Genomic DNA, 13,173 nt, shown 5'->3' with positions numbered 1-13,173 from the left:
GACTTAATGAATAAATACAATGAGAGGACATGGAGTGGCACTCACTGTAAACATCCAGCCTGGCAGTACAGGACACAATCCCTGCTTCATTCTTGGCTGACACTGTGTACCACCCAGCATCTTCTTTTGTGGCTCCCTGAATAAGCAGGCAGATGTAGCCATGGTTATCCTGGTGCATGCTGGAGAAACGGATAAAGTCATTAGGGTTCTAAATTTTTAAAAAGTGGCTTTGGACACGATGCATCATTTTTAATTAGATCATTAGAAACAGAATTGTGCAAGTAGCGGATAATAGGGTCATACTTAATCTAGAAAGGCTGCTAGCCCCATTAAAGTTAATGGTAGAGAAGAGCAGACATCAAGAGGTTGAATAAATGTGCACACTTAATTTCTAGCTGAGGATCCCCCTTTACAAAACGCACTGAATAGTTTCTGTATCACCACTGAAGCCAATAAATTCATCTTTTCTTCTAGGTATAAACACTTTTAAAAAAATCACCATGAGATTAAATTAGAATGTGCCTCATCACATATCATTAGAGCTTCCTTCCAAAAACTTAATTTTACATTAGGGTAAAGAGTGACTTTTGTCTTTAATATCAATAACATGACTCTTGCACAGATTTATTTGCTATATAAAGTATATCCTTTTTATATATCCTTAGGACCTATTGAACAGATGTGGATTAAGTTAAGTCACTGTGTATTCTCACCTCACTCGGTCAGTACTGTGAGTGAGCGATTCATTTTCTTTCTTCCAAAATATCTGAGGCAGTGGCACTCCTGAAACACGGCATTCCAGCCTCACTGGGTATCCATCAGCAACTCCTGTGTTTTGCAGCTTCTCAATAAACACGGGAGGTTTGTGTGCTTCTTTGGCTAAGGGACAGGAGAGGAATTATCTATCAGTGATCTACAAAGGTAATGCTATGAAGAATTCAGCAGCCTTTAGAAATATTGTTGAAATAGATCTTTTCTTTTATGATACCATTTTTCACTTCAGCTAGATGCTAGTTCCTTCTCCAAATCACTCTTTTACCAAGAAAGGTCCCTAGGCTTTGTTCCACTCATTTATTTCCTCAATTAATTCCTTTTTTCCCCTCAATTAATTGAAGTCTGACAGGCCCACACAGTCCACTGGCCATCTGCTCCACAGAATGCCTGTCTGACAGGCTGAGTGGCACTCCTAAGTCATTGCTAGCCATCTGGGATGGCTTCACTACTGATTATGCCTCTACCAACCACTGCCACCTAGTGATTCTAAGGAGAACAAGGATTTCTAAGGATTTGATCCACTCAGATCTCTCCTTGCTGTCTGAATCAATGTTTACTAATCTGTAAGTCTTGGTTCAAGTGAGACATACCGTAGGACTTAAAGGGGGAAATGAACAGGGAGACATCTTTATCCAAATTTGGCTGCTTTTTAAAATTGTTACTTAAAACTAGGAATGTACATCCTATAAATTACAAATTCCAATTTGTATTCTTTCAAGGAAGTTATAAAAAGACTTTTTATAACCTCTGAAGGAAAGAAGCCACAAAGAGACAACTTTAATAACACTCTGATTATTACTATCTGATGGGAAATGGTTTTCACAGATGTGCAGTAGAAACAATGTCAGAGTAAGAATAAAGTTTAATTATTTTCTTAGCTACCAATAATGAGTTTGAGGATGCATGACTTTGTCTACCACACACTCCTGTGCAGTGACAGATATAGCCAAGCCACACAGGGGAGAAACAGGTGAAGAGGAGAAAACCTGCACCTGAAAACTGCAAATACCTGAGACTCTCTGAAGATTTGGAATGATGTAGAGGGTTATACTTTTATTGTATTTCACATGGTTTCCTGGCCTCGGGCTATATCAGAGGAAGTGAGAATAGGTCTGTTAATATTCTTTCTGGATCCTAGTTTTGAGAAAAGCATAGAAGGTATAAAATGGACCTCAATGTCAAAGCAGTTTTCCAACAGAATAACACCCACCATTTTGGAGCAATGCTATGCAGGTTACTGATGGTGATGCAGAGCTTCATATGATTTAATCCTTATAAAATGATGTAATCTTCATAAAGACTCTGTGGGGCCTGATGGTCCCTATTTCACATATGGGGTAATCAAGCTGCAGAGATATTATATGTCTGCCAAAGGACATAGCTAATAAATGAGAGCTGGGATTAGAACTGAGATCTGATGCCAAAGACGTGATGTTTCTAATTATTGTGTCCTGCCACCTTTCTCATGCAAGTACTGACTGAGGCACACCAAGATGTCTGTGTCTCTCAGACCTTCAAGTCTCAGTTCTGAGAGCAGATATGATCCAAGGGGAACATTTAACAGAAGAATGCTGAACAGTTTTAGGTTGGAGTAGGGATGCTCAGAGGGTTAGATGAAATTGATCCTGGTCATACAGGAATAGTGAATACTTGATGTAACACACAACATGACAGCCCAGGTATTTAGGACATTTTTGTGTGAAAAAGGTTCCCGGTGCTTTTATTAGAATCATTATCCAGGGTTTTAGCCAGGACCTCCTGGGCTTTATTCTCATGGCTACTGTATCTCTTGGAAGAGCTCAGTGGCTCAGAGTTTGGGGAAGACCACTAGAGGTGAACAGACTATGTGATCTGGCCCTCAGTTTACCAAACAGGACCCTGGGAAAGTCACTTACTCTCTCGAATTTCCACATCTGTAAAGTGAAGAAAATTTGCTTCAGTTATCTTTTAGGGCTTTTGTGAGGACCAGCTGAGGTAATGTATATGAAGCACTTCGCATAAAGAGGTATGAGAAATAAACATTCTTTTTAAAAAGAGAACAGATAACAGACTCTTACTTATGCTCAACTCCTAAGGATATTATAAAGGATAAGGGTAAGACTTTGTAGAACATGTACTTGTGGGATCCCTGGGTGGCGCAGCGGTTTGGCGCCTGCCTTTGGCCCAGGGCACTATCCTGGAGACCCGGGATCGAATCCCACATTGGGCTCCCAGTGCATGGAGCCTGCTTCTCCCTCTGCCTGTGTCTCTGCCTCTCTCTCTCTCTCACTGTGTGCCTATCATAAAAAAAAACAAAAAAACAAAAAAACACATGTACTTGTATGAAATTTACCTAACAGTATAATACATTAAAAAGCAAATCTGAGTTTGACTATGACACTGGGGGTAGATGATAATGTTTAAAATTTTTGAATTTTGAGGCCACAGCACATTACTTTAAAAAGTGGGCAGAGAACTTTATTCATGAGCAAATTCTTATATATCAAATTTGGTTCTATAATCCATGACACCACTGCTCTTTCTCTATGTAACACTGGAGGCCAGCACACACAAGAAGTAGAACAACCAAGAACAGCTGCTAACCTCCTCTCTTCTGTCTTGGCCAGGCTAATGGGAGAAAGGAAAGAGAAATAATTATGGCTACACTGAAAAAAAATTAATGTTTCTGATTTGCTAAGCCTTCTGTCCTAATGGACTGTTTTGATGAAACAATCTACTTTTTTCGGTGCTTTGACTTCTTTTCCATATTGGTTAATAATGCAGGGTTAATTTACATTTTTGAATCTGATATTTATTCTGAAAGAAAAAAATTCCAGACTTGCTTACCAGCAACCACAAGCTCCAGGCTGAATGAGTTTTGTCCTGCTCGGTTGGTGGCTATACATGTGTAGATGCCGGCATCTCGTGATGTGACCGGCTCTATGATCAGAGAGTGCACCCCATTCTCACGCACGAGCATCTTGTGAGCACTGTCGGGGCGTATAGGTTTTCCATCTAGTTGCCAGCTTAGATCTGGGGTTGGTAACCCACTGACCTGAATCAGAAAGGAGCATATAAATTTCTCTAATACTGAAACAAAGTGAAATCATTTATAGTTAAGAAACCACCGTAAATTCTCTCCTTCATTAGTACAAGAGCCAGCTCATGTACTCTTTTGCTTAAACCTTTCAATAACTTCCTGAGAAATCATCGACTCACTTCTAAACATCTCTTGTAGAGCAACCTACAAAAGAAAAGTAAAATGGGGTTTTAAAATTTCTTTTATTGTCTTACCTCACCAGGGTTAAAAGGTTACTGGGATGATGTCAGCACAGGGCTCTGAGCTCTTTGGAAAAAGATGTCCAACTACAATACAACACATACTCAGCTGGCATTTATACCCTATAAAGCTTGTTATCAAAGGGTTGCCATAGCTGTGGAGACATAGCTAATGCATCCATCAGCACACAGAGCTATTGTTATTTTATAATCCTTGGAAGTAAGTAACAAGAGCAATATGAAATTACCCAGAAAGCCATCTCAACAAATTAGCATCACAACGGAAACTAAAGTCCTGAGATCTGGACAGTTGTGTAGACCAGAGATCAGGTAAAAGCGCATTTAATTGCTAATATCACATTGTGCTGTGAAGGGTAGGGATGGCTGCCATCTGTCAGCTCTTTATAGTTTTGCCCTTAATTGTGAAAGGGAAGAAAAGCACCATTAAAGAAGGCTTTTTTTTTTTACCGCCACCCCAAATTTACTAGGGGGAAATTGCATTCAAAAAGATGTCAGTTGGACTGTAAAGTAATTATTTTGAAAACCCAGCTCTGCCAAATTCCATTCCTGCTTTGTGATATTCACTTACACTACCTACAAGATGCCTCCTCCCTACATGTAACAAAGATCTTGAGAATTTTTTTTAAGATTTTATTTATTTATTTATTCCTGAGAAAAGCAGAGACAGAGAAGCAGAGACATAGACAGAAGGAGGAGCAGGCTCCTCACGGGGAGCCTGATGTGGGACTCAATCCCTGGACCGAAATCACACCCCGAGCCAAAGGCAGACACTCAACTGCTGAGCCACCCAGGTGTCCCGATCTTGAGAATTTAAGAGAGAAAAAAATAAGTAAACTGAAATGACTGGTTAAAAGGATGAAGATATTTTGGAAACAAACAGCACTAGTCAGCTTAGCTTTTGAAAGGGTCAGGCTCTCTGTCCTCTCCTTTACCTGTTTGGAGATCACTAGAGGTGGTATGCAGGAAGAGGGACACAGGCTTCTGGTCAGGCTCCAGTCCTTTACCAAGTTGAGAAAAAAAGTGGCAAGGTTTGTTCCCACCTTGCTAGGTTAGATCCTGACCAAGGCCATGGCATGTGTAGTAGGAGCATCAGTCCAAGCACTGTGCACTCTCAACACCCCTAATTCACACTGCATTCATGCCAAGGGACAGACTTCATCTCATTAAGGCAGAGAGAAAATGCCCATTCTTCTACCCATTTTAATTCCAGCCCTTCTGGTTATGTAAATAAAGCAAGCCCCATCTCAGGAATTAAAGGTCATTGTAAACAGGTCATTATTTGAACAGAAGCATGCTCTCGGCTGATATGGAAATGGGAGGAGGCAGATGAGCAGACCTGTTACTAGAGGAGTTGGATTATTTTCCCTTCGCACTTAGTACCACGTCAGGGGTAGTCAGCATCTAGGAACGTACCCAATAGGTTAGAGATGTGGGGTGGGGGGGGGAGTGCTTTTTTGGGGCAAAATTATACTGATAGTTTTTTTCCTTAAAAAAAAATCAAGATTTTTAAAGACCCTTTTTACACGTAACATAATAATCCCTTGGTATCATCTAATAATCTAAAATAAAATTTCACATGTTGACTCAAATGTCATTTCATAAGTGGTCTGTATGGACTCTTAATTACAAACCAAAAATAAACCCACACGTGCTAAAACTCAAGTTTTGAACTTATACTGTAAAAATAATTATGTTGGAAAATAAAATACTTTTGTTAAGAGTACTTTTTTTAAAAATACATTTCTATAAACCCAGATTTAATCCTCCGAGCATCTTATATTTGTGTTCTGCAATCCCAGAGAGAACCAGCAGAGGGAGCCCATATTCTCAAAAAACCTTATCCATATTTAAGAACTTAAATTTAAGATCAATAAATAATGGGGCAAAAAAACAAAGCAATCAAAAAAAATTTCACAGCAGTGGTTATTAAACATTTCTGGCCTCGAGCTCCTTTGAGGAATTGATGAAAGCTGTATCATACACATAATTTTGTATGCAATTTCAGAACTCACACCTAAGGAAAGCTGCCTCCCAGAAGGCCCTGGGTTAGGAATCCCTGCTGTAGGGTCGCCTAGGTGGCTCAGTGGTTGTGTCTGCCTCCAGTCCGGGGCCTGATCCTGGAGTCTTGGGATCGAGTTCCATGTCAGGCTCCCTGCATGGAGCCTGCTTCTCCCTCTCCCTCTGTCTCTCTCATGAATAAATAAAATCTTAAAAAAAAAAAAAAAAAGGAATCCCCACTGTAAAATGGGTAAGAGAAGTATGTCACTCTAACTTCTCCTAGAAATGGGAGGAATAAAGGAGTAGATACATGGCTACAAAATGTGTATGAAAACAGAATGGAAGATAAATGAATTATTAGGACATATGACAAATTTAACACATTTATTGCTTCAACAAAATGTGACACTTAAAGGGAAACAACCTCCCAGTGACTGTGTACAGTATGGTATGTAGGGTTCTAAATAAAGAACACATTCAGTAAAAATTTAAAGGAAACGAATGACAGAACAGTATATAAACATCCAGTAAATGGTACTCTCTCTTTTTTTTTCTCGTAGGTTGGAAAACATTTCAAAGATGCACACCTTACATAATTTCCCTAAAAGGAACTTAAAAGACATGGCAGTGGCGGGGCGGGGGAAGGGAGGCAACACCAAACTCTTACCTTACAATCCATTCTACACAGTTTTCCTTCTTGAACTGTTAGATCTCCGGGAGCCTGCAAGAAGTGAGGTCTGAAGAATCGCTCCTGAATTGGTTCATTCTCATCTCCACTGTCCCTTGATCTAGAACGAGGCCTTAGGACAGGACAGATAATAAACAAAAAGATGGAAGGAAAAGAAGGAAACAAAAGGGGAGAGGGAGGGAGGAAGATAGAAATTATTTTCAGACTCTTGATTTTTATAATAATACATGGAGTAATTATATAATTTTCTTACCTGATTCCTATTCCGAAAGTTTGCACTTAAAACCAGAAAAGTTAGCAAAGTCTTGTTTCATTTGGAAGTTTATTATGCACTTAATAGTCTGCTAATTGCAGAACTTAAATAATTCCGCTATCCTAATCCTTAAAGCTAATATAAATCATAAAAGGGGAAATGGGAAAAAATGAAGTACTCTATATTAACCTATTTTTCCCTAAATAAATATTTTTGAAAGCTATATGAGAAGCAGCAGCAGCTGTTGCTCATTTATTACCAAATCTTTTCCAACAGAAAGTATAATTTTCCACTGGGATTTTAAATTTATAGGAAATTAAAATCTCTTATTATTTTGTAAAAATTTCCTATCTTTCTAATCAAAATTCCTTTTCATATTAACCAGGAAAACAAATTATATTTTTTAGCTTTAAAATAAGATTGTGCATTCTTCCAGATTTGGTGCATCTCTCTTGATTTGAGTAGGTTGTTAGAGGCACCTTTAAGAATAACACCATTTCAAGTTAATTGAAGGGAAGATGCAACAAAGGAACAGGATACTGAACATAAATCCTGTCACTAATCATTAGAAGACAAGTTTAAAAACATTTAACTGGAAAAGGTAAGAGTAGAACAAAGGAAAGAACAGTGTAATAGGCTAATAATTACTAGCTTTTTAAAATATATAGTTTACTATTCTCCAAGCACAGATCTCATTTGTGAGAATATTTTTCTAGTAGACACGGACACATGGAAAAGCTTAAATATTGAAGACACAAGAAAAGCAGAAGAAAGTAATGCAAGAGATCTGCTACTAAATATGCCCTGTTTATAGGCATGTGCAAAGGCCTAACTAGGTTCTTGTGACTAGATATTGCCACAAACAAGTTAGAATTAACCCCCCATGTGTTTCGGTGCCAGAACAGCCTTCCAAATTGTTGAGCAAAGGTTTCTGAGCATGCGGTCACATGGGGTGTAGACAGACATACCACTTGTCTGGGGCTTCCTCAGTGTTTCTGGCTTCTCTTCTGTGAGCCTAACTTAGTATGTACGTGCGCTCACCAGCAGTGTTTGCATGTGGGGCCTACAGTCTATATAGTCAGGGCTATTTGAGACGCTCTGTAAGATATCTACATAGGCACCCAACATGACAGCCAGGGTGACTTACCCTATTTTTTTTAACTGCAAATATGTTACTAGGAAGTGATCTCCTTTTCTCCTCCCTGCCTACTGTAGTTCCGGCAGTATCCTTGCATAAGCTCAGGATGACTAGGAATAGGAAGCACATTTTACTTTTAACAAGTACTTGTTGAACTTTTAAAATAGGGCACATTTTACCTACAAAATTGTCATAAAAAATAAACTGTTTTGAATGAAATGACTGAAAAGTGAACATTCACAAACCAGCTAATTTTAAGAAATCTAGTGGCAAAAAGAAAGAAAAGAAAAGAAAAAAGAAAAGGAAAGAAAAGAAAAGAAAAAAAAAGAAAGAAATCTAGTGGCAATAATTTGTCATGGCCAGTCTAGACCGCTGCTGGTCTAGAACTTTGGTTTTGAATGGCTGTGTACCATTTACTAATATTTTCATGTTAATGTGCCTGCCATTTAAAGGTGTCTAGTCTTGTTTCTTCATATACTGACTGGGCCCTACTTAACAAATTAGTGGTGGTATATTTAACTGGGCTTAGCCACATTAGCAACTAACTTTCCCTTTTTTGAATTGCAAAGGAGCATAATCATCGAGGGGCTAGTCAATGTATACACTTTAAGACCGTATTCATGTTTTTCTGTCTTCTGACACTGTCTGCTCTTCTTGGTCATACCATGATTTGAATATCATTGAATTTATAGTAATGACTAAAATAAAATAGTAGTTAACACCTATGGGAAGGAACATCTGCCATACCTTCTGACATGAGGGTGGCCTGAGGGAGAGCGGGGACTGCGGCCTCTTTGGTTGACAGCCTGTACCATGAGGCGTCCAGTACAACTGATGCGGCCCTGTCAGAGACATCAGAAAAAGAAGTGATTGCCATGCAGAACAACTAACCACTAAGCACCATGTTTACTGTCCTGTTGTCCATAACAAACCAATATGCCATATTAGTAAGAAATGTACTTTCCCTGAGTTAAACTCCTTGGCAAACTCTCTGTTTGTTTAAAGAACTTGGTGACTAGGTCTTTCTTTGAACTATTAAGAAAGCTTTACTGTTTTATCTAGAATGGTATTTAAAATCACACTCCTTAACGAACTAATTATAATCTGCTATGGTCTCCCTAACACATGGAGTTGAATTGTACAATATAGCAGGAGGACATTAACTGTCTTGCAATAATTCCATTTTTATGGTCAAATATCTATTAGTTGTAGCTAATTCTGAAATCATACTAGATGATTTTAGTTTTCTGACGTATCTTTATATATATATATAAAATGTCAGTGGTATTCCTTCTAAAAACCACATATTAAAAGAGACGCCAAAAAAAAAAAAAAAAAAAAAAAGAGACGCCAGCATCATGAAGTGAGCATTATGTGAGAAGGATACATGGGCATGACAAGGAGAATAGAATGACTATAGGCTACCACATGCCCATGAATTAAGCATAGTTGTGATTTAAAAACCAGGAGTAGTGAGATACCTAAAAATATGTGGGTTGTATGACATAGGCCTATCTAATGAAAAGCTACATTTTATCTCAAGTTTTATCTCTTAAGTTGAACTGATAAATGCTGTCATAGGATGGACAAAAGTAATACTTAAGAGGACTCAGATGACATGAGTAAATCACCACTGTTACTCTGGCTTTTTGTTTTTGCTCCTTCTTTTACTTTTTTCCCTATTACTGGAAGAGTAACAGAATAGATTTTTTCCTCTTTTATCTAGGACAGGGTGAGCAGCTGTACTTCTAAATTCTGACGATGGCTAGACAGAGCAGCAAGAAAGGAAAACGAGAAGCAGCAGATTATTAATGATGAGACTTAGGGATTTCTAGCTCACAGTGGATGAGCCACCCTCATGTGCACTTATCGCCCAAATTTACCACTACCTCTCATTTTCATTCCACGGTGCCAATATAGACAGGTAACAGAAGCACAGGTGTTCTGTATGTTTTGAGGAACTGCTTTCTGAGTTCCACCTCAGAATGAACAGGGATGAGGGAGCACAATGGTGGAGGGGACGCAGAGAAACCCCACGGCAGGAGTCAGTGAAGGCAGGAATCCAGTCAGCAGGGCTCTCTGGGTCTCACCACAGACTGGACTTCTTTAGGGCCTTGACCACTCCAAAAAGGCAAAGACATATCAGGCTGTGATACAGACAGGAGAAGAACTGGGAACTATCAAACAGAAAGAAGAGGTCGTAAAGAGACAAAACTGAAGTAGTCTTATCGCACTAGATATGTGACCTCCTCCAGCACTCACAATATTTGCTATTGAGGTCCTCTTTATTTATTTTAAAGATTTTATGTATTTATTTGACTCAAAGAGAAAGAGAGAGAGAGCACAAGCAGGGGAACCTGCAGAGGGAGAGGGAGAAGCAGGCTCTCCATGGAGGTGGGAGCCCAATGCCAGACTCCAGAGGATCCAAAAGGGAAGTTAACATTAATCACTTATGTGGTTAGAAAAAGATGTAAGTTAAATTCAGCCTTTAACCTTGAATTTGGGGAAGCAGATCAAAAATTTTTCTCTAAACTGGAGTTGAGTTTTGACTTTCCTCAGACTTTAGGCAAATCACCAAATTTGTTCAAGCCTTTGTTTCTTCTTCTGTAAAAACCAAAAGATACATATCTGTGTATCTGTCTCACACAGATGTTGTAAACATTAAATGATACAACCTAAAGTGATCTTTATCTTCCAAATATCAAATGGATCTTAATATCATGAAGTATCACTATTAATCATTGCTGCTGTTGTTTTACTAGACATTATATATGCACAGACATGCATCCAGATGATTTTTTGGGTCTTGACAGCTTGGTTGACTCCAATAAATTTCTCCAAGTGGTTATACTTTGCCCGAGTATGCTCTTACCTTCTTTTTGATTCTTTCAAACACCTCTTTTAATGATGGTCTCCCCACCCTCTTAACACTGAGATGAGTTTTAGTTACCTTCGCATGACCCTCCTTAGCTCTGGAGTCAGTCTAGGTTTGTAAACCAGGCCTGTCCTTTATAACTGAGTGACTTTAGGCAGGTAATTTAACCTCCTAAGTGAGTTCATGTATAAAATAGGACCACAGAGTTAATCAATCTTGCATGGGTTCTTATGAAGATTAAATGAGCTAACCGGGGTACTTAGTATTGTGTTTTGCACACAGTAAACACTCGAAATGTGAATTATGGATGTAATTATAATAATGGCCAGATAAACATGAAACATTCCTTAGAATTGTTTTAAAAACAATTTTTTTCATACATAGTGGGGTTTTCTTTCTTTTGGTATTAGGCTATAACCCCTTTTCATGCTATTGCTTGAAAGGTGCCAAGCACACTGGTATTCACTGATGTAATGGCTGCATTTGAGGCATAAGATAAAAGATGTCCTACTCAGCTCTAAGCATTAGATTCTGCTTAGGATAAACCCTGACTCCTCTTCCCTCTCCAAAAAAAAAAAAAAAAAAAAAATAGGGTCAACAAGTTGGCATACTACTCTCTAAAGATCACACATTTCTACAATGTTTTCAAGACTTTTACTGCTACTGCTTAGAACCATATACACAAATACTGCCATAAAATATCTTTACCCAAATTTAAGAGAAAGGTATATGCCACCATTTGTCATTTTTAACTCCTACACCATGTTTTACTTCTGAACATAAAAGGGGAAGGCATGATCTTTAGGAGGCAGAACTGTTAGTTTGAGAATACAGTGTTATTGGCTAAATATATATTACTAATCAATAAATGACCAGGAGCATTTAGAAAGCTTCCAAACTAACAAGTCGTATATTTTTGACATTTTTATTTGGGGGAAGAAAAAAAAAAAAACAGAATTCAGTGAAACACTTTTAAAAGATACAACTGAAAGTTCAGATTTTTAAATCTGGATGTCTTATATCTGAAGGTCGTACAAAATTCTATCATACTAACGTGCCGTTTAACCCTAGTATCCTCCTCTGATGCACATTAATGCTGTTGCATTTGCTTTTAACTTTTTCATTTCTACCTACTTTATTATTAACACATGAAGGAATAATGGAAGTGAATGTTTAAAATTTGAAATGAGCCAGGAAATTTCTAATGCTAAAACAAAACACAAGCAAACCCACTTCTTAAATTTAATTCAGCTGTGTGTTACTTTTCTATTCCAAACAAATCCACAGAGTTTAAAGCTATAGAGCAAATAATAAGTTTGAATTCTTAAAGTGATTATGTATCAAACATCAGCTTTTAAAGATTATTTATGTCTCATGCAAGGCCAATTATTTATATAATATGGAAATAACATTTATATTTCCTAGCTTATGAAATTTAACTGTGGCACACAGGTCTTTATAAAAGCTTGCCACTTGTATACATAATGCAATTTGAGGAAACATCAAATTGCAAAACAGCCCTTCCAAACTCCAAGGGCAGCACAGAGTAACTTAGCAACACAACAAAACAATGTAAAACATTCATGTTTAGATTTAGCTGTATCTTAAAGATAGGATTAGAGTCTAAAACTGCTTTTGTGATCCTCATTTTGGCATTATGTTTGGTGTAGTGCTGCATAATCACTCATTATTTCACTTAACTATGTGATTGCTTTGGTCTCTCGTGAATTGCAGGAGTAGCACACACTGTGATACACAGTGTCTAGTATATGTTTAGAGCTGGGTGTTCCATCCCAAGGAGAATTTGGATGTAGTCATCAATATCTAAAGTGTTTCTTATTCCCAAAAGATGGACTCAGGTGGAAAAATATTCTATAAAATATTCTGCTGAACTTTAGTGTTTCTCTTTCCTTGGTTCTCACCCTTTCTCTTGGCTGCTTTCTGTAACTACTTTCCACTGCTCAGGAAAACTCTGCCGTCTGTATTTCATTACTGAACTCATTTTTCCACTCCAGCCTTTTCCTCTTTCCCTTGGTCATTTCACATCATGTACACTACAGTGTACCAGAAAAAATAGATGTAGTTGTCTCCTTTTCAAACCAAATATACATCTAAAATAAAAAAGTTTAAGGTAACCAAAGGGCATGAAGGAATTAAAGAATCAAGTT

The 13,173-nt window shown here is 38.0% G+C and overlaps 2 protein-coding genes across 12 annotated transcripts in view; one reads left to right on the top strand and one right to left on the bottom strand.

The window, feature by feature from the left end:
• Positions 1-13,173, bottom strand: part of PALLD (palladin, cytoskeletal associated protein) — a 408,251-nt gene that overhangs the window by 3,236 nt on the left and 391,842 nt on the right. For all 8 annotated transcript variants that reach the window (XM_077868505.1, XM_077868503.1, XM_077868504.1 and 5 more), the window contains 5 exons: positions 8,878-8,972; positions 6,719-6,851; positions 3,601-3,808; positions 714-879; positions 46-179 (listed from right to left, as the gene is read on the bottom strand). In XM_077868505.1, coding sequence (XP_077724631.1) covers positions 46-179; positions 714-879; positions 3,601-3,808; positions 6,719-6,851; positions 8,878-8,972 — 736 coding nt within the window. The remainder of the gene's footprint in view (positions 1-45; positions 180-713; positions 880-3,600; positions 3,809-6,718; positions 6,852-8,877; positions 8,973-13,173) is intronic.
• CBR4 (carbonyl reductase 4) overlaps positions 1-13,173 on the top strand; it is a 207,510-nt gene that overhangs the window by 65,308 nt on the left and 129,029 nt on the right. The window contains exon 5 of one of the 4 annotated variants that reach the window (XM_077868514.1): positions 6,612-11,709. The exons of the other annotated variants lie outside the window; for them this stretch is intronic. Coding sequence (XP_077724640.1) covers positions 6,612-6,667 — 56 coding nt within the window. The 3' untranslated portion in view covers positions 6,668-11,709. Of the gene's footprint in view, positions 1-6,611; positions 11,710-13,173 lie in introns of those variants that run through there. 4 annotated transcript variants of the gene reach the window in all.

The sequence above is a fragment of the Canis aureus genome, chromosome 24 (genome assembly GCF_053574225.1).
Source record: "Canis aureus isolate CA01 chromosome 24, VMU_Caureus_v.1.0, whole genome shotgun sequence".
Classification (NCBI taxonomy): Eukaryota; Metazoa; Chordata; class Mammalia; order Carnivora; family Canidae; genus Canis; species Canis aureus.
This window is presented reverse-complemented; position numbering and strand designations above follow the sequence as displayed.